This window comes from Mastigoproctus giganteus, chromosome 7 (assembly GCF_048544385.1).
Source record: "Mastigoproctus giganteus isolate SK-2022 chromosome 7, ASM4854438v1, whole genome shotgun sequence".
In the NCBI taxonomy this organism is placed as follows: domain Eukaryota; kingdom Metazoa; phylum Arthropoda; class Arachnida; order Uropygi; family Thelyphonidae; genus Mastigoproctus; species Mastigoproctus giganteus.
Window position 1 is genome coordinate 53,958,839 of NC_143581.1, and position 22,961 is coordinate 53,981,799.

Below are 22,961 nucleotides of genomic sequence, written 5' to 3' on the forward strand. Positions count from 1 at the left end.
ACTTATTCTTTTCTTATTTTTATTTCCACCCGTAGCTTCTTGGTTCTCTGGTTCTTCATCTTCTGCCATTTCTCCTTGACTAACTGCTTTGTTAATTTCATTGTCTGTTAACATTTCATTCTTTAGAACGTTATCACCTACAAGCCATTTATCGATGTCATTCTTCCATGGAAAACTTTGAACTGTGATAATTTGTTTTAAATTGTTAAGCAGAGCAATGTTGTCATGGTCTGTCAGATCCTCAGTGCATGGCTCTTTGTCCAGATCGCAGTTTGCAGTTAATTTTTCAATATCAGGCCATAGTTTACTCCATGACCTCACAAACGTTGATGATGACATTTCCTCAAAAGCAGATGCCAACATGTAAATCACATCCTTGATATTAATTTTCTTAAGGTCCTCAGTGAGTTCCGTTTCTTCATTAGCAGTCTTCTCAAGAATTTCTGAAAGAAGTTTTCTCCTGTAACACTCTTTCATACTAACTATTACACCTTGTTCCATGGGTTGCACCAAAGATGTAACACCAGGTGGTAAAAACACCACCTTGATGTCATCAGAAGATAGGTCGATGGGATGCTTTGTCAAGGACAAGAACAACCTTGAGCGGTAATTTAAAACACATCAAATGTGCCTTAACTTTTAGAACAAATTCAGTTGAAAACCATTCTTCAAAAAGAAAAGAATCCCTCCAAGCCAACCTCTGGGCTTTGTAGTAAACTGGAAGAGCATTGAAATTTACATTTTTAAATGCTCTTGGTTTGGCTGACTTTCCTACAACAAAAAGGGGCAGTTTGTGACTCCCAGCAACATTTGTACAAAGAGCCACAGTGATTCTCCATTTATTCATTTTGAAATCATTTTGAAATCAGTAGTGAATGTTTCTTGTGGTGCTGCCAGCGTTTTTGTCAGAAGAAGCTTAAAATTTATGCTTGTTTCATTCAAATTGTAGACTTGTTCAGGAGTAAGATTTTCCTTCTGTATAACGTCTAAAAATTTTTGGGAAAATTTGCTTGCAGCATTTTGATCTGCTGACAATTTCTCGCCGCAAACACCTAGATAATTAATTCTGTGGCTTTTTCCATCGTGAAAGCCATCCTGCGCTGGCTAAGAATTCTTCTCTGCCATTCTTGTGCAAGTGTACTGCCTTTTCCTTCAAAACGGGCCCACTAAGAGGTGTTCCTATTTGTTGTTCTTGCATGAACCATATCCATAATGTATCGTCAACAACTTCATTTCATTTCTTCACCTGTCCAAGAGCACTTTTTCTGATTCTATTTGCATACTAAAGTCTTGAAGGGATTTCCGGTTTCTCCTCCAATCATTCACCATACTTTTTCCGACACCCAGTTTGTTACATATTCATTTTACAGGTTCTCCATTATCAATACGTTCCAACGTTTTTAGTTTTGTTTCAATAGTTAACACATTCTGTTTACGCTTGTTCAAGCCTATCATTTCAAGTTTACGTAATTTAAAAAAACAAAAATTAACTACGAAAATATGAGATCCAAACAGCACAGATAGCAAAGACTAACTGAAGTGAAAAAAGTTATAGGATCGTTACAGTGCACTGTACTCGTTCCCAGAATCTTTTAATTTTGATTTCCTGCTGGGCCCATGATATCAGAAATCTGATTCAAGAAAAATCACGGTGAATCTAAAAAGTTACAAAGGCAACTAAAGAAAAGAAAAAGAAAAGTGCTAGAAGTCTAAGATATATGAGTAACCACCTTGGGAAGATTTCATGAAAGATATGGAAAACAAGTGTCAGGAAAGTAGAAAAATATTTTGGTCTTTAGTTAAAAATCTCAAGAACAGGGAGAAAACTACAGTAATCAAAAATCATAAGGGCAGAATTAAAAGGAAGAGAAGGATATTTTTGAAGTATAGAGTAAATATGAGTACTTTGATAAATTACTAAACAAAAAAAATTAAGCTATCACACTAAAGAGGGAAAGATTGAAATGAGAGAAAATTTTGCATAGTCTTTATTATTAAGGTTGGAAAGGTAATGGTAAATATCAAGTATGGAAATACAGTATGTGTAGATAAAATCAAACCTGAAGTGCTGAAAGTTGAAGGCAGAATAGTCTCATAGCAGCTACATCACATTAATGAGGTCATTTTTGAAAGGACAAATTCCTGAAGATTGAAGAAAAGCATTAACTGTAGCAGGGTATACCAATTCTATAATTTTTCATTATCAAATAAAGTGGGTGGACAAAATAATGAAAACACCTGATATGAAAGTAGTAGTTTTTGTAATGGCTGTATAACATATTTATGAACATGCAGTGACTTTTTTTTTCCTTTTTTTTTTTTTCTGGTACTTGCTGGTAGTACTGTGAAGAAAAGATGGTAAAAGCTGATGTTTATTTAGAGGTGACATAAAAAGGTATGTGAGGAGAATGACCAACCTGTCTGAATTCCAAACAGGTCAAATGTGCTTAACAGAGGCATGAGCAACTAAAACTGCTAGTTTTTAAAATGTATCCAGAACAGTTGCATCGAAAGTGATGTTGCATTCACCAAGTATGGAAAACAAAATCTGATAGGACGAATTGTGGCAGTAAATTGAAGCTGACTGAAAGAGACTGCTGGATAATGAAATAGAGTGTAGCCTGAAAACATAAAAGTACCGTCTCCAAAATAACTGTAGAACTATAAGTCTCAGTAATCCAGTTTCTAGCAAAACAGTTTGGCAAAAACTTCATAAAGTTGAAACTTATGGCAGACCTGCTTTTTCCAATTTTTGTTTCCAAGCCACTTATTACTGATGGTAATGCTAGAAAGAAGATGCACCGGTGTAAGCAGCACAAAAACTTGAAAATTGGCTAGAAACATATTTTCAGAAGAATCATCATTCACACTTTTTTCCAACATCAGAGATTCATGTTTGGCGAATGCCAAAGGAAGCATATATCATTCTGACTCTCGTGCCAATTATTAAACATGGAGGATCAACAATGTTTTGGCCAGCAATATATTCATATTCTTTAGATCTTATCACCGCCCTGAACTTGAATGGATGAATTACCTTGATATTTTGAATGACCAGGTTCATCCTATGGTGCAAGCACAGTTTCCCACAAACAGTGCCAAGTTTCAAGGTGATAATGCTCCAATATACACTGCCAGATGTGTTCAGTCTCAGTTTTAGCAGCACAAAAATGAGGCTAAGCATCTCCCATTGCCTGCATCACTATGACTTAAATGTTACTGAACCACTGTGGGCATATTTAGAGAAGAAAGCAAGAAGCAGATTTCCTCCACAAAGGAGGAAATGCACTTCCTCACTAAAGGAGCTTGAAATGTTCCTCCATAAAGAATGGGCTAATATTCCTCTGAAGACAGTTAAAGATTTACTGAATTTACTCCATGAAGCATACAAGCTGCTTTAAAAGCAAAGGGTGGCCCAACAGCATATTAGTACATACTTGTAACTACTCTTATCACAGGCATTTCCATTATTTTGCCCACCTCCTGTATTTGTGTAATGAAAACTTATAGAACAGTCATAAGAACAAAACAAGAACCAGTAATTAGGATCAAAGGCATGTGACAAAGTACCTAGACCCCTGCTATTTCAAATTTTAGAATGACATCAATGACAACTCTTTTAGTGGGAGAATAAAAAGTTGGTATAAAAAATGGTAATCTGAATTGAGGGTCAAAGAAAGCACTGAGAAATGATTTAAACTTATAGCGAGGCAGGACTGCACCTTATCACCATTTCTTATGATGTTCTTAGACAGTTTAATAAAAGAACACACATTACTGACAAAGTTTCCGTGTGGAAAATGTAAAACTTGGATTGTTATTATATATGACCGATAATGTGCAGTTAAATATAAACTTGCAAGATCTTGAATCTCTGAATAAATTGGATATATGTTGAGAAAGTCATTGAATAAATTAGGTATAATTTATTCAATGACTTCAATTTGGCATAAAAATTAGTTACATAAAAACAAAAGTTATAGGTGTAGAGTAAATAAATAACCAGAAAATGGAACAAATTACATAGTAATTTTAAGTGTCAAGAAAGTGTTTAAAACAGTGAATTTTCAAACATGCATGGGCTCAAAATAACAAGTTTTCCACTACTGGCTGACTTTATGAAGTAAATTTTTCTGTGGAATTTTTAAAATTATAAAAAATGAAAATTTCTGTTATAAATGGTGTTTTTAAATATTAATTTATTCTTATTTTTACTTAATTTCCAAAAATTATATTAAAATTATTGTCAAAAATCAAATAAGATTTTTTTAAATGAGAAAATAAATCATAAAAAAAAAGACAACACAACTAATAGTCATTTTATTTTATTATTTTATTTTTTTTGATGCAGTAATATGTATTTATTTCTCACTTAATTCAATTTTTTATACCCAAATTGAGCAACAATGGCAAAAAGCTACAATCTCTAATTTTTAAAGTTATTTTCATGTGATGTCCATTAAAACTGTCTAATATTAATTGGAAACACAAATAAGGGAATGCAGCACATACTAGAAGCATTATCTGAAATGCGTCTGTAATAACTGAAAAATGTAAATGTAAATATACAGAGCCCTTATGTGAAAAATATACATTTACATATATTGTACACTGCTGAAGGTATTAAGATAGAAGATTAAATATGGAAATAAAAAACAGAATTAGTAAAAAAGAAATTGTAGGTAATCAGCTATACAATTTCATTTGAAGAAAAAGAGAAATCAGCCAAAAGACAAAACTAGTTAATTATTTATACACAGTTTTTAAGCCATATTAACTTATAATAAAAGGATTTATAACCTCTGAGAGCTTGGTAAGAAACAAAGCAAATGATAAAAACTAGAATTTTCAGAGGTTTTAAGAAAATTAAATAAAATTAACATAATAAATTAAAAGTAACATAATACATTAATAAAAGTAACAAAACTAAAATAAAAGTAACATTTAATAAAAGTAGCAAAAGTAAATGGCAAGGTCACATTACAAATTAGAAAATAAGAAAATAAATATGGTAACAAACAATCAAAGGTAAGAGAAGCAAATTTAAGATGGTATAGGCACATAAAAAGGATGGGAGACGGATGATTAGCTAAACATATATTTGAAGAAAAAATTAATGGTAATAATTGTACAGGTAAACCATGAGGAATATGGATGAATGGTATCAAGCAGGCATTACAACTGAGATTGGCAACCTTTTTGCTTACGAGGGCCATTTTTGTTCATTACAACTATAAAAATCTTCACATGTACAAGCTGTGACAGAGGTATCTGAAATGTAACACACAGAAAATTTAGAAAGTATCATATGGCCGGCATTCCATAGAAAATTTTTCCACATGTCACCTAGTAGCATGCCTGCATTAGAGGGAAGAGGACTTACTCTGCCTAAGACAAAAACTTAAAAGGAAATAGTACAGTATGGAGGAAAATATGAATAGAAGACTGATAGTCGGACTCATTTGTGCCTCATAAGGACCTGTACACCCACTGAGTATAAGATGTATTGGATGAATAATGATCACGTATCAACAATGATACTACTCAATCACTACCTTCTGCATATAGTGAATGATGTATTGGCAGACAGTAAATATCCACATATAGACTAAACTGTAAAATCGTAAACTGATAATTGTAAAATGTATATACATATTAATCATATGTAATTAAGCAAACACTGTCTGCATTTGGTCATCTACTGTGTCTCTGAATTTGGAAAGAATTTTTTGAATTAAGTAGTAGATCATAAAATTTTGGTGAAACAAAAATTAATTTTAACTATTTTTCATGTTTTAATATTTACCTAAATTTAACAAATTCTATTTTAAAGTCTATTCAGCTTATCGAATTATTTAACTTTAATATGGATGGCTCAAAATTGTATACAGATTATGATTAATAAATGATTGTAAAATTCCTGGTGTGAATCACCCTAGTATCATATTTTCCAGGCAGCCCTTTACAATCTGCATTTGGAGGACCTTGGGTTACTTTATATAGGGGTTTATTATGTTCATATAAATGAATATTTTATTTACTAATAAAGACTGTTGTTATTATTATTAAATATCCCATTAATATATCTGATATAGTAAGATTATTATATAACATATTTGCAAATTCAAACCTAAATAAAAAAGGAATTTAAATGTGGTACAGCAATGTGCATTTAAAACATCTTTTTCAATGTTTTGTTTTTCCTTCTTTTTTATGGGTTCTACAGTGACAAATGGTGTCTCCACAAGAAGAAGCAGCATTGTTTTATAGAGACCAATCAAATGCAAAATTCAATAAAGGCTCAGGACTGGAAAAAAACTATTAAGGTCCACACTTCATGAACACAACAAAATTTTACTATAAAGGGTAATATCCCACAGGAGTCATAATCAAGTGCAATTTCTTAATATTAAATATGTAAATGATTTGTGTACAGTCCCATTAAGTCTATTCAGATCACTATGAAAAATGACTGCATCTCTCTTTCTCTCTCAACTATATAAATAGATTCACAAAAAATATAAATTGGGGGGGGGATTGGGAGCATTTACCAACATATGCCGATCTATGGGAACACTGTCAGTCAAAGTTAATTTTCTCCTACCTGAGAATATCAGTGGAACAAAATAAATTTAGTGATCTCGTCCTACTAAGTTTAAGGGAAAAAACAGGTAAAGAATACTGATTTTAGTGACATTACTGATCAATTTGCGACATTAAAGGCTAGCTAGGAAAATTATAATCTTTAGATTATAACAATCTTTTATTTATAGAATTAATCTTTATCTTTACAAAATTTCTTTAGAAAAAATGAATACATTAATTTTTTTTTAATCTTTCATATAACACTGTTTTATGTTTGTAGTGTTCTTTTGTGAACAAAACAGTAATAATTATTATTATTTTACTTTTGTATTTAGAAAATTTACATGGGGAGGAGGCAAATATATTGCATTGCCCACAAGCACCATATAACCTCATTTGCCTCTGAATATAAACAAACACCTTGAGCACATGTTCATCTCTCTCTCACACTGGTTTACTTGGACAGCCTGTCCCTACTGCAGAATACTCCTTACCAGTCTCCAAAAATATTTATGTCACTGCCATTCATAAATTGTGGGCACTGATACTAATTTGTAAAATAGGTAAATTTACAGTAAATCAGAAACAGAAAATGGTAAATTAATTGTAAATTTACAATTAATAAAAAATGCACATTAATAAAATTGTCAGAGATACTATGTCACAGGCAACAAACTCACCTCAAAATATCCCAATTCATTACAAGTTACCTTTAAGGAAATGAGATGCGAGTGCCCCATATATTATGGTTATAAAAAATGAAGCAGAGAAAAATTAAAATTTTACCTATTATCTTCAAATATTTTACGAGCAACTGATGCCTCAACCTGTAACCTCTCAAATCGACTGTCATTTGATGCCAATTTCCACATCATTACAGAAAAAATTCTAAGCTCTTCCTAGGTGGGAATGGAGGGGAAAAAAAAAAAAAACATACATCCCTGAAAAATTTTATATATTTGGAAAATTTAATAATGATTATGCCATATGTATATCTATGAATATGGTATAATAATTATTAAATTTCCATGCATATATATATATATATATATATGTTCTCGTTTATACTCCGGCATGACCAGCAGGTCAAAGGAGTTTATATTAACTATTTTTAACAATGAATAAAATCATTAACTGTGTTTATCAGTCACGAGAGCTTGAGCCACAGTCCACTCAAGTGTGTGTATGTGCGCGCACGCACACACGCGTGCTTCTACACCCTCATGCCTGATCACTCAACTACATTATCTGCATTTATGCAGGCACTTTTTTATGTGTACAGGGGAAAGAAAATGAAATAGAACTTTATATAGATCTACTAAAAAACTAGAAAAACAAAACCCATACTAATAAGAGATATGGTCACTCCTCACTGCTATTTAAGTCTCATGTTTGCTAGCAGTATGTAGCAATGCTACATACTGCTAGCAAACATGATGCTACATGATGCTACATACTGCCATTGAATGAATGTAATATGTCAGTATGCAACAGAATCACTCTACTCTTGTCCACTCCATTTCATTTATTGAGCAGACCTCGTAGTTAATATAACTATGAGGGCTGCTCAATAAAGAATGATCATAATTTTTTTTTCACAACATAGCTTTATTAATCATCCATATTTTGATGGTCCTTTGCAAAGTAGTCCCAATTTAATGAAATGCATTTACTCCAACATTTCTGCCATTCTTCAAACACATGATGGAAGCCATTTTTGACATGTGTTTCAGAATCACCTCCAATGTCTCTGCAACTTCTGATGACTGGAAATGTTTTCCTTGCAGCTCCTTCTTTAACTTTGAAAAATAAAAATAAAATAAATAAATAAAAAATGGAGGGTGCAAGGTCAGGGCTATAGAGTAGATGAGGAACATATTTGAGGTCTCACACTGTCATGATCATGCATTATCCACCCACCTGCATGCAATTCTGGTTGTTTGCAATGAATGTGATCCTGCAAAGTGTGCAGTACAGTTCTGTAGTAAGGTGCCATAACAGTCGTATGATGTGGCACAATGTGCTGGTAAACCATTCCTCAAACATTAGAAAAAAAAAAAAAAAAAGAAGAGATAACCATAACCTTTCCTACAACTTTTGCTTTTTTTAGCTTTGGCAACTATGTAGACTTCCAAAAAGAACTTTATTGCTTACTCTCTGGGTCAAAATGGTGAAGCCATGTTTCATCTGCTGTTATCATCTTGTGCAGAACCTTGCCAACTTCAGTTGCAGCTCCTAATAAACCTGCATGTGAACTTTGTTGCTCAGGTGTAAGTAGCCTTAGAATCCAATGTACACAAATGTGTCATATGCAAATGGTCATGGAGAATACCATGCATGCTTCCTACTGATATTCTCAACATCTCTGCCAGTTGCCTTACTGTTATATGATGATCTACTCTCAAGGTTACACATCTGTGGTTTCTGTGGTGACAGTAGTGGTTGGAGCTCCAAGACTGATTTTTGTGATTGAATCATGTCCATCTTTAAACATTCTAAACCACCTGTGATACTATACTAGACTATATGAAACGGTAAGATTCGTCATAAACCTTTCTTATGCTTCAGCTGATGTTTTTTTGGGACAGAAACAAAATTTGAGAGCAGCACATTGTTCTTCATGTGCCACATCCACTGTATGTAGGCAAAACTGAATAGGCACAAACTTGACTGACTTCCAAGGTCACACCATGTGCGTGATCAACTGTGCAGTTGCTATGTGGCGCAGCTTAGTTGTTCATGAAAAATTATGATCGTTCTTTATTGAACAGCATTCATAAATTTGTAACTACAAATTGGAATACAACGTATTTAGTTTACTATTATACTTACCCCCAACTCCCAATACAATCAACTGCTAAGCATTAAGGGGACCTATGTTCTGAGTTCTCTGTGAAAGCCTGTTATCAGGCTAGAATTAGCATTCACACAAAATTTTTAAGATATCATCAATTCTGCTGACACTGTGTGAGAACTTTTAATAAGAATAAACCAAAATGTATATCATATATTAAACAAATATATCATGTTAAAAATGAAATTAAGGAAACTAATGAAGGTGAAAGTTAATGTGACAACATTTACAGACTTCCCTACAAACTGCACAATATTAATGGGCAATTCATGAAAACTCAAATACAAAGTCTTACGATATGCAAATTTCCTTCTTTTAAAGCATACAAGAATAGTGCAGGTGGAAAAAAGATAAGATAGTTCTTACATTAAATAGCACCTCGGTACAAGCTGCTATTACAAGATTACTTTACAAGTAATGCACGAGGAAACAAGTTTATGAGATTATCTCAAAGAAGTAATGTTATTGTGGTATGAAGACTACTGAGTTTGTTCCATCTTGACACTTATTTCACTGGAGGCACACAAACTCAATAGCTGTCACTTATTTCATTGTAGTAACAAGAACTCAATAGTCTTCTTGTTATGATAATAATTTCTAAGATAATCTTGTACCCAGTTCTCCTTCATTACTTCTCAGCTTAATCATCCATTAACAGATAACTGGTAACCTCAAGTGCTGATGAAATTTAATAATTCATTTTAAATTTTATAACCATTATTATTTAATGTAAGATCTCTCCATTTTCCAACCATTCTATTTCTGTACACTCTTTAGTATTAGTAAGGAAAGTAGTTTATATAGCATTAACAGAAAAAATAAAATAAATAAAATAAAGTAACCCAATGTTACCTTCCCTTACTTTATTTATCCATTTCTTTCAAGTAATTATCCAATCTCTCCTTAAACTGAGATAACCTTTCTTAACTTTAGTTAATATCACTTTGGAAGGAGCAGATTTCTTTCTCTGTATTTGAACTTCAGCATACATGTGTCTATTTATATTGTACGTGATATTTTTATTTAGTATATATGACATGATATATTTATATAGACATTCATATCAAGTACAGTATGGTTTAGTTTTGATTTTTACACTTTTAATTATTAAAAGTACAAACAACATTAACAAATCAATGATATCTTCAAAATTTTATGTGAGTGCTTGCTTCTACATATGGAATTAAGTGTAATTTTATATAAAATCATTAATTTAGTAACTTCCTCCCTCTTTTGGCCTGATGACAAGATTCAACAGAGAATCCAGAACCACAGCAGATAACTGACAAAAGTGTGTAATAAAAAAATAAAGAATACCACAGCAACACTGCATGGCCATGTGACTAATAATGAAATATAATATAACAGAATACAATACCACTTATTAATTAACGAAAATAAAAATCAAACAATTTCTTTTATAATACACAATAATTTTTAAATTTTGATTACATTTAAAAAAAAAATTACAAATTTACATGATCTGTGAGAAGTTTTATATCAATTATTTTATTTTGAATGAAAAACCTACCAAATAATTTTTAAACATCAGATATAATATTGAGACCACAAAACAGCTTTTGTGTTTATGGTCAAAATTAAGGTCACTTGGGTTAAGAAAAAAAAATTTTTTTTTTCTTAACCCAAGTGATTTTTTCAGTGATTTAATTTATAATTTTGAAAAAAAATATTTATAAACTGCCATGCTATAAGTGATGAAATTCTGGGATCATTGATACCATGCAGCCACTTATATTTCAAAAACTGACATGTCTTCTGAATGAAAAGTTAAATATATTGCTATTTGTAGATAAATAAGATATTCTTGTAACCAATATTTATGGTAGGAGGTTACCTACCATAAGTATTGGTTACAAGATTATCTTATAAATACCATCCTCTTTTTATAATATTAAAAGTAGTGATACCATAAAAACACAGGATGAACTATTCATTGTATACACTCTAAAAAAAAAAAAAAAAAAAGCAGATTTGAAAAGCGAAATTAAACCCAAACAGTTCATACTAGGAGCCAATCAGAAGTAAAACTGCTATTTAAAATCAGGGAACACGTAAAGATATGGTACACTAGCAACAAAAATTCAAAACATATACCATGATATTCTCACTCCCCTATCCAAAGCAGAAAGATATTGTCTACAGACTGGACCAACAATGCAGTAATTACAATGTAGGGAAAACTCTCTGCCAACAAGGGTTGATGAGCAGCCTACAGGAACCCATCAATCAGTCTGAATTCAAGGGAAGGACTTTAAGGAACAATCAGCACAAATCTGCAGCCACACAAATTACCGGCCCAGTTGGTGTAAGCAATTCTCTAACTTGGCAGGCCACTACACCATTCTGATGTCACACTGCCCTCTCCCACCCCAGATGGCTGCCAAGAGGAGACGTTGCATTGGTGTCCACAATGTTATCTCAATATAACATTGTTCCTTTTCCGACAGATTCCATCCAAATGGTTTTCTTGATTGACTCCATCCATGTACTTCCAAATTATGTGTGGTTTACACAGTATTTCTATCCTAATGTTTAATACAGATGTTCGATAATTTTATCCAGAGAAGAGGATATATCTCCCAAAATGTCTGGTTTTGTTCAGTTATAACATTAATTAAAGTCTAATATTATGCTATTATAATGCAGCACAATGTGTTTTTACCTTTGATAAAATTGCTATTATTAATAATTCCATCCTCTAAACACCATAACACTCCATACCAAAAATGTTCAATCTCATAAGGCAGAAAAATTCATAACCTTACGTGACTATAACAAGCAGTCTTGGCCAATTTCATTAGTAGTGCAAGAGAATGACAAGATAATTCCTTATAACTGGAGTCACTCATATGATCTAAATAACATACTGCTGAAAACATATTTCTATTTGAAATACGGTAATTCTCAAAGTGTTTTCAAATAGATTATTATATCTAAAGAACCATCTGTAACTTGAAAATAACCATCCAATAATACTGTAGAGATACCTTTATGCTGTGATCACATGGCATAAACTTGAAATAAGGCTGACAACACAGAGCAAACAAATTATCTCCAGTCCACGGGGACCTTCTCCGAGTCTAAGGATGCTCTCATAATTATGGCTAAGGGTTTGCTTACTTCCTTTGCCACCTCCTTTAATATAACTGGATAGATCCCATCTACCCCAGGTGCCTTTCTTATGTTTAACTTCAACAATTTCTCCTCCACTTTACTCTCTGTTATTACAAAATCATGTGCAACAATATCAAAAGCTTTCCTGAAATCCAAGTATACAATATCAAAATTATTTTTTGCATCCAGTTCCTTTGTGACCACATCATAATATCTAATTAAATTGGTCAGACAAGACTTCCCCTTAACAAATTCATGATCTGTCTGAATTATTACTGCAGTCTTGTCTAGATGATCCTGCAATGCTTCTATAACCAGCGACTTCATTATTTTCCCCGGAACAGAAGTTAAACTAACAGGTCTGATAGTTGGACTCAGGGAGGGCCCCAGACCTCCCCCTGAGTCCAACAATGCTCTCATAATTATAGCTAAGGGCTTGCTTGCTTACTTCCTTTGGCCCCTCCTTTAATATAACTGGATAGATCCATTCCAACCCAGGTGCTTCCTTATATTTAACTTCAGCAATTTCTCTCCACTTTGCTCTCAGTTATTACAAAATCATTTAACACCCTGTTAGAGTTTAATAAGCTTCTGTTCTCCACTTCCCTACAGAATTCCTCATGTGTGTGAATGCAGATGCAAAATACTCGCTCAATTTGTCAGATATCTGAGCAGGATCATCAACAGTAAAACCATTGATATCAAGGGGACCAAACTGATTCATCCCCTTCCTTCTAGAGTTTATATAAGTAGTCTTTGCTGTTTTCTTTGCATCCTTTGCCAAAGATTTTTCGTAATCTGTCTTCGCTTGCCTAATCTCCTTTGTTGTTGTTGTTATGGGAGTTTCTGGCGCAAGGGCTACTTTGGCCATATTGCGCCTTTCTCCTTTGTGAATTGATTACAAACTAACTTATATCTGCCATAGGCTTCTCTGTCACCTGATAATTTATATGCATCCCATGCATTTTTCTTCTCTGCCACGAGCTTCATTAGTTCATCTGACATCCATTTAGGTCTAAATCTTGAACAGTATTTCTTAGTTGGCATGAAAAGCTTGGTAGCTTCCAAGATTAATTCCTTAAAGGCTTCCCATTTAGAATTCACTGTTTTTAACATCATCAGTTGATCCCACTGTGTAGAATTTAAAAAATTTCTGAGACCACTGTAGTCACCATTACGAAAGCAAAAATCCTTCCCTTTACCCCTGATGGTAGTTATATCTTTAAGCAGATCCCACATCAGTAAACTGTGATCACTGCCATCTAGTGGTTCCTTTATCTGTAAATTCTTAATGCATGTATAATCTTTGCTGATAATCGGATCAAGAGTATTACTCCCTCTGGTTGCCTCTCAAACATGCTGCTGTAGAAAACAATCATCCAGTAAATCCACAAAAGTCTTGTTAGTGTGAGTGACCAACTCGAGTTCCAGTTAATATCTGTGAAGTTAAAATCCCCATTATACGACGTTCTGATTAACTGGTCCACTCTATATTATATATATATTATGATGCTTTCTATAAAAATTATTCATCAACCAAGCATTCAGCAAGAGAGCAAAGTAAATACTGCCAACTACTCAATGGTGAGCAAGTGTGCAGCTTACAGAAAATAGCATCATTCTAACATCCCAATTTTACTGTATAAAGTTATTCATTCATAAAATACCAGTAACAATATGCAGCTTTAAAATACTATGTAAATTTATTTTTAAAAAAGTCTACTAACCTCTGTGGGAATCCAATTTTTTATTCCTAAAAATACATCATACACAAAACTTCCTGTTGTTACTGAAAGATATAAATATTGATGCTTTTTAGTAGCTTTGCCAAATTAGTCTTTCATAGTGCAATATTTTTATTGCACTGCAGAAAAATATAGCACAATAAAAAAATACTTTTGTAAAAACAAAGAGCATTTTGTACCGAACTAAATAATTCATTAATGATTATTTTACTACACTATGTAATTTCCCACACTCTTATTGAAATATAGAAAAATGTACCTAAATGAAATTTTTTAAAAAATTCTGGAATAAAAACAACTCCAGATTTGATATCATTCCAGAATTTTTTCACCAACCTCTTTGGAATCCAAAAAAATTGAATTCCTAAAGAGGCTGGCAACCACAAGATCTGATATTGTTGTCCTTTGAGCCTCGCAAAAAACTGGCAGTATAACTGAAGAGCAAAAATGACACCATCTCTATGATGCAGCCACATATGCATTCACTGATGTTGTCTATGCCTCAAGCCAGTCATGATTTCAGAATAATCATACTTAAAGCATAGCTTACTGATCATGACCAGAAGCCAATGTTTCTTCAAAAAAACTGGCTAGTGGTCATGGCCATTAAGCCATGAATCTTGCTCGCATACTCAATTCCTGCTTACACTCACATTTCCTGTCTTTAATACTATCTGATATTAACTTCATAATGTTACTTCTATAATTGCACTGAACCAAGCAAACTGGCTCAAAGCTGTGTCAAGAACACAATGGATTTTGAAGTTATTGATGCAACCCAGCTCTTGCATGCACCCACTATATTACTATTATTTATTATTAATACTGGCAAATTATGCAAGAAGGCAAGCTTGCACAGCATCAGGCAAAAAAAAAAAAAAAAAAAAAAAAAAATACCTGATTTGTCCATCTCTTCTAATAATACATCTAATTCTTCCTTAAATTTATTCAAATTACCCACTTCCACAACACCTGATAGTAATTTGTTCCAACAATCGATTATTTTTTGGCTGAAAGTAAATTTTCATAAATCTATCCTTTAGCTACCCTTTTTCAACTTAAGTTTATGCCCCCTTGTTTTGTGTGTGTGTGTGTGTGTGTGTGTGTGTGTGTGTGTGTGTGTGTGTGTGTGTGTGTGTGTGTGTGTGTGTGTGTGTGGTCCAAGAAAGAGTTAGAATACCATCACTGTTAAGTTTATTCAATCCATTTAGAGCCTGCCTTAAACATTTCAATCAAGTCCCCCTCATGAGTACCTAGTTTCCAAGCACCAAAATTTGGAGAACTCAAGTATTTTGTTGTAAGAGCAATATTTTGTGTTCTTGACTAATGGGATGCTGTTCTCTGCATCCATTCCACCCAAAACACAGCAAAGTAACTTCTTGAGATAAGATTGTGCATCAATGGGCCAAACAACAGTAGCACATAGCATTAAATGTGAAAAAATTCCTGCATACCCAACAACATTTAGATACATATAAAAGTGCATATAGAGTCTACATTTCCAGAAGATGAAGAATAAGCTGGCCATAAATAATCCCAAAGTCTTTATGATAATGAATAAGATTTTTTATGATATTTAAAAAGCAACATTTCTGAACAGACCTTCATGGAATGACTCAAACAATTTCAATAGGGTTCATACTGAGGACCATAATTATAAAAAAAGAGGAACATTGACCAGAGGAAATTGCAGCACACGTGCTATTAATTCTTTTAAATAAATGGCTTTCTACATGAAAATTAAGTTTTTATTTCTACAAATATCAACAAACTTTTAGGATAGCATGCAAATCCTACAACTGTTGAACTTTCCCAAAAACTTAATTCAATCTAATTCACCATTTACTGCTAATTTACACAACAGCTGGGAAAAGCTTGCAATACCAGACAACCTTAGAGACTGGATAAACATTTGCACTTCAATGCATCCTTGTAAACTTCAAGCATCATTTCTGAATCAACCCATTACTATTTGGTGTGTGGGGGGGGAATTTTTAGTGTATCAACTACTTTGATCATAATGTGCCTACATGGTAGAATTTTCACGTTGAAATGGTACACATAAAATAAGGGCATAAATACATATTATTGGGGAACTAATAGACTGGACCTCAGAAAGTTTAGATTCAATCAGTGCACTGGCAACCAAAAAATAACAAAACTGTCTTCAGTGAGTACTTGAGATTGATAGTCTGGATAAAAATATATAAAGGTCAGGATAAGTATCTTCTAGTGGTGGGAAAAGTATGATAATAGGATTGTGGGTTATATATGCAAGTTTTTTTTTTTTGCAAAATGCAGAAAATGCCCAGCTTTTTGCCTTTAATCTTTCACTCGCTGCACAGTATTAATAACCTTAGCTATATTGCTCCCTTGCATCGTTTACCAATACTAATACATAACAATGATGTTATATGACATACTTTTAACCACTGATATTCTGATGAAGTGTTAAGCAGTTTGATTTTTGTAATTTAATAGAGTGGACCCCAATTTACAATATTAATCAGTTCCAGAGACACCATTGTATGAGGAGGGTATCAAAATGTTCATACCCATACCTAGATATAATAATCCTAGAAAATGTGAAACTTCACAGGAACTTTAATCCTTTTCTATGTATAGTAACAAATTTCTCCAATCTACGGATCAGTTGTTTAATGCCTTGATCATAGAAGTCCACACTTTTTGCCTGAAACCACGATTCCACTTCATTGATGACTTCCTGAGACAAATCAAAGCGGTGTCCACGCAATGGTTTCTTCATTTCTCGAAACAAGAAGTCTGACAGTGCTAGGTCAGGAGAATAGGGTGGATGCTGCAGTAGTTCGAAGCCGCACTGGGTAACAAAGTTGGTGGTGGCAATGGCTGTGTGAGCCAGTGCATTGTCTGACAGAAGACAATGCACTGGTTCACATTTTTGAAGGCGAATAGGCGTGGAATGTTAACCTTTAGTTAACATTCCATGCCTATTCGCCTTCAAAGCATTGCGTAACTTTTTCAAAAGATTTCTGTAGTATTCTCCGGTAAGTGTGGAAAAACCAAGGTAGGTAATCTGTCAGGATAACCCCTTTTCTGTCCCAAAACATGGACATCACCTTCTTTGCAGAAGGAGTGGTCCTTGCTTTTTTGGAAGGTGGGGAGAAGATGTGCTTCCACTACTTTGACATGTCTTTAGTCTCCAGATCATACTGGTACACCCAGTATTTGTCATTTGTCACCAACTGATCAAAAAGGTTCTCAACATCCGTATTACACAAATCCAACAATTGGCGGGAACGTTTCATTAGACATTGCTTCTGCAAAGGTGTCAGCAATCTTGGAACTCATCATGCGAAGACCTTAGACATGTGCAAATGGTCATGTAAAATGCTGTGGGCAGACCCACAACTAATTTCTACTGCATTTGCGATGAAATGAATTGTCACACATCTGTCACTCAGCACCAGCTGCTCAACCTTTGCAATCATCTTACTGTCTGTGGATGTTGATGGCCTTCCTTCCCTTGGCTTATCAAAGACACTTGTAAGATTGTACTGGAACTCCCCTGTTTCCATTTTTTTACAGTGTCATAAGATGGACAATTCTTCGCACACACAGCTTTCATTTCTTCATACATTTCCTGAGCTTTCTTGCTCTGAAAATGCAGGAACTTGATCACTGCTCGATACTCCACTTTGTCAACCATAGCATCCTTCCTCAGATTCTGGGCTCCACTTCTGGTGTATGATCACTTACGGGAATGAAATTTCACATGTTAGCTATTGAATATGTAGACAACTTAGATTAAAAATGGCATCTTCCTACTGATGTTTTATATAGGTCAGGGTACAAACATTTTGATATCCCCTCATATTATGAAAATATTGAAACGTGAATCTAATAACACATTGCTTTTTGGTAATTTGTTCCAAGACCTCAGAAGTTGAAATTTTTGCTATATAACTAAGGTATTTAACTCTTTTTCTTTTACACAATGTTGTACATACATGAATTCAATATAGTAAATTTATATCAAATAAGCAAAACACAAAAAAATCACTTCGACTAAAGGATGCAAAAACTAAAATGCAGCCAACACGTTTGCAAACACTGCTTTTGGCTGAGAGGAAGGACCATGTGGTCCGGTCAGAGACAACGGCAAGCCCATTGTAAAGTAGGCACTGATAGCGTGATAACTGGTTAGTAGAATCAGTTGCTTTACAGAATCAAATTTCAAAAAATCAATTGAAATTATTAAAATGCACTACACTTCCATCATTATCATATGTTCGGTTATAAGAATAAATTTTGAATGGCCTTGTGTTATTTTTCTAAATAAAGCACATTTCTGGAGATCTCTACCATAAAACAATAAAAACAATTTGCACTTTCTGGTTTATTGGGCTTTTCTGTTAGTGCAATCTATTATAACTGGGTAGTAAACTCGATCTTAATGCATTTGCAATAACAACGATAGCTGAAATTCTGTGAGTTTTTACATTATTATGGTGAAACGTGTTTCCCCTTCCACGAAATCTTCAATTATATATAAAAAAACATAACTAAATTTTCAGAATCTTCTCTTCATTCCTATTTTTAAGCTTCGTAAACTTGTTACTCTGTATCTCACTTGCGCATATCATGTTAGTTGCAATTTGTGTGTGCCATGGTCTGTGTTATTGATTGCTTATCTTTTTTACTGTTTTAAATTTTACAACAAAAAAAAAAAAAAAAAAAAAATTGTCAGTGAACAGAAATATCAATTAGTTAGTATGTAAATACTACAGTATTAATTAAGCTATGTACGTAAGCTTAAATTGATTTTTATTTGCTAATCTGTGAATTATTCTTCCGATTTTCATGTATTTAATTTTATTAATTGGTAAGGTAATAAAGAGTAAATTTGTGCTTTATATCTTTACTTTTATAGTCTATGGATAATATTCCTCCTATTTTGGCTTATTAGAATATCTGTTTAATAGATTTAAAATTCAATTCGCAAACGTGATCACAATGACTGACACTTACTACATATCGTATAGTGAACAGTATTTTATTATGGAGAGTCTATTGTAGTGTGATTTGATCATACAGTGAACCAACTGTAAAGCAGGAGTACTTGCTTTCTTTGCTACTTGTTTGCATAATTGTTTTGTTTCCTTCTTTATTTTAATCTTTTTGCTCATAGAAATCAGCAAATGAATACATACAGTTCAATATGCACAAACATAATACACTAGCACAATATAGCCCAGGGTGCTGATTGTTTTTGTATTAAAAAAATAAACTAAAGCAATGCAGGATTAGCTTTTCATGTAAAAATTGTATGCATTCTATGATTAGTGTGCTGTTTTGATGGATGAAAATCATGTAACCCTTGCCTAATTGTAACTACTGTTCTAAATGCAAGTTGCTAAAGTTCTAACTAAAGTGGGAAACCAACAATATATAATTATCAAGAAAACATTGGTACAATACATGATATAATTATGGCTGTTTGTTTGTTATTTGATTTTTAGGAGCATTAGCAACTAAGGCCATATTGCTCCGGGATATGCGGTGGTCATTTCGTGACCTTTCCGCATTCTCCGTATTTGGTGGTGACGGGCTCGAACCCCGGTCTAATCAAGAAGCGTGTGCTACGCACTACTGCTCCTTCCCACCTGGCTACGGAGGCGCCTATTATATAATTATGGCAGATCAGTGATTATCAATCCCCAAAACAGTGCAGACCAGAGGTCATATTAAAAGCAGCAAAACATTGACAAAGGAATTGGGTTTATTACAGCTGTAAGTAGGTTGTTGTTGTTATTTGGTTTTTAGGAGCTTTAGCAACTAAGGCCATATTGCTCCGGGGATATGCGGTGGTCATTCCCTGACCTTTCCGCATCCTCCGTATTTGGTGGTTACGGGCTCAAACCCCGGCCTAATCAAGCGTGTACTACGCACTGCTGCTCCTGCCCATGGAGGCGCCAGCTGTAAGTAGGTGCCACAGTTGTAATAAACCCAATTCTGAAAATTGATCAAAAATGTGTTAAGTAAAAAACTTCCTCGGAATTGTTAGCACATTATGAAGCTGAGTTCACCACTTCCAAAGAATAAAAAACAATTCCACTGACCAGAAAGGTGACGGTGACAACCTTTTGGAATTTCAAAAGGAATAATAATAATGGTGGACTATGTTCTAAGAGGTCAAACTGTAATAAGAGTACACTATGCTAACGAATGAAATCAATTATGAGATACACTCAATCCAAATTCAAATCAATGCTAACAAACAGTATCATATTTCACCAAGACAATATTTCTTCTCATATACTGGTAATCACAATGAAGAAATGCATCAGCATGGGTAAAAATTTCTGATACACACCCATCTTACTCAGAGGATCTAAGCCCATCAAACTTCTCTTTCCCAAACTTAAGTTCACTTGGCTGGACAAAAATTCAAAACAAATGAAGTTATATCACCCATGGAAGCAATTTTTCAGGTCTTGATAAATCATTCTACAAGAGTGCAATAATTACTGTACAGTTTTGCTGGAACAAGCATGTGCAGCTGTCAAGAGACTGTACTGAAAAATACTACTTAACCACTGGTGTCAGTCCACTGCTTCGTGGTGAGGCTCTCTCTCATATGCACATACTTTAGATGTTTTATTATGAAAAAGTTGAGTGTAATCAACTAGACTGTTCAATATGTATTCTACAAGGCGATTCCAGAGGCATGCAACCTGTAGCATATTTTCTGTTTTATTTCAGTTATTATTATAAACATAATTATAATAGGGACTGCAATAAATGTTAAGAGTCCTTCTCCCAAATGTAAGCATAAAATCTTTACTCCATCTTCTTACCCTTATCACTCATTTCTTTGATGAGAGTTGGCAAAGTGTTTGAACAGTTATCACTGAAATTTCTGATTCAATATTGACTTAATTCTTCCAATATGTGAAGATTGTTAGTGTATACAACTCCTTTTAAGTAGCCCAAAAGATAAAAATCTAGTGATTGTGGATGTTCATTTACGAACATATGCTTTGCCTGTAAAAATGACATAATCTTCAATGTAAAAAAAAAAACTACTAGTTAGTGAAGTGGAAGTTAACGTATACACACAACTGTTGGACATTTCGGGATGATCAGTGCTACTACTATAGTATCCAGACTCAAATTCTGTCAAATTTTCAATAATAAATTAAACTGACTCATACAATTTGGGTCATGTGAATTTTGAATTTCCCCGTACTTTAAACTCAGGTGAGTGTTACATAATTTATTCCATGCTTTTTAGCTGTGTGAGCACACTAATGTATCCAAAAACATAATCTAGTTAATCTTTTAACAGTTAATTCTGTGCCAACAGAGAAAAAAAACTTCATTTTCTTTCAGTCTTGAGCTTACTAAAACATCAGTATTTCAACACATTATTAGTATGAAACTTTAAAAAATTTCTTACCATCCACCTTTGGCCAACTATGCAGTTCTACATGAAATTCATTTCTAAAAGCATTTTCAACTATCATCCCTAACATGAAACTACAGCTTCTCCAAAAAGCCTATAATAAACCAAAGAAATATGAATGAGCATTTACCTTTTGTTTTTATAGAATTACCATACACAGGAAATATTTGAAAATATACATAAAATAACAAATCAAAAAAATGTCTAGAACATTATGCCAATGAAACACAATTTGAAGGGAAATGACAAGTACAAAAAGCAAAAATTAATTGCTCATTTACAGCATTAGCAGGATGTAAGAAGGCAAGCTTATACAGCATCAGCCAAAAAAAAAAAAAAAAAAAAAATTTCACACATCCATAGTATATTTGTTTTCTGTTATTTATGATTTATGAGTGCCAGATGTTCATAATCTGTAAGAGCCTTTTTGATAAAAAATTCTTTAGTTTAAATTTTTCGTATAACACTTTTTTTTCTTTTCCTTCTTATTATTATTATAAATAATCTCTTAAAAGTACTAATAAAACAGAAAACAAATGTTTATTGAGAATAAATTTTTGACAATATAATATTAATTTTTCAAAGAAATTTAAAGCTGACTCAAACATTTAAGGAACATTTCTACACATTTAAATAATATATACCTTGTTAACATGAAATGGATCATCCACCTTAAAATGAAGAAAATTTAGTTCACAATCTTCAACTAATGGTCTATGCATGTCCCATAAATTTCCATTAACACTTGCTAGTACAGCTTGCTCAGTCAATGTTTCACTAATATCTAAAAGCAAATATTTGTATTAGTATTCAAAAAATGAAGCAAACAAGCAATACTTATATAATACAAAATTTTAAAAAAACATTTTTTATATTCAATCCAATCCTTTAGATTCACATAAATGCCTGTTTTCATATTGGGTGAGAGTCAGGAGGCAGACTGGTTTAAGATGTACTGCACTCAGTGAAGTGGGATAGTCCTGCAGCATATTTACACATATAACAAATTTATATTTATTATAGTAAATAAATGGAAATTTAAAACTGAAAATGTTCTGTAAACTTTTACTGTCTGCACAAGTAGAACAGTGGTTACAATCTCTATCCTTTCCACATCAGGTGGAAAAGTCCAGAGTTTAAATCTTGCAAGGTCCAGGTAGCCCTAATATGACAGGTTTTTGTACACTTTTACTTC

The 22,961-nt window shown here is 33.2% G+C and overlaps 1 protein-coding gene across 1 annotated transcript in view; it reads right to left on the bottom strand.

Moving 5' to 3' along the window:
* mRpL39 (mitochondrial ribosomal protein L39) overlaps positions 1–22,961 on the bottom strand; it is a 66,934-nt gene that overhangs the window by 23,611 nt on the left and 20,362 nt on the right. The window contains exons 3-6 of the mRNA XM_090376902.1: positions 22,411–22,550; positions 21,761–21,860; positions 14,302–14,363; positions 7,372–7,484 (exon numbers count right to left, since the gene is read on the bottom strand). Coding sequence (XP_090233028.1) covers positions 7,372–7,484; positions 14,302–14,363; positions 21,761–21,860; positions 22,411–22,550 — 415 coding nt within the window. The remainder of the gene's footprint in view (positions 1–7,371; positions 7,485–14,301; positions 14,364–21,760; positions 21,861–22,410; positions 22,551–22,961) is intronic.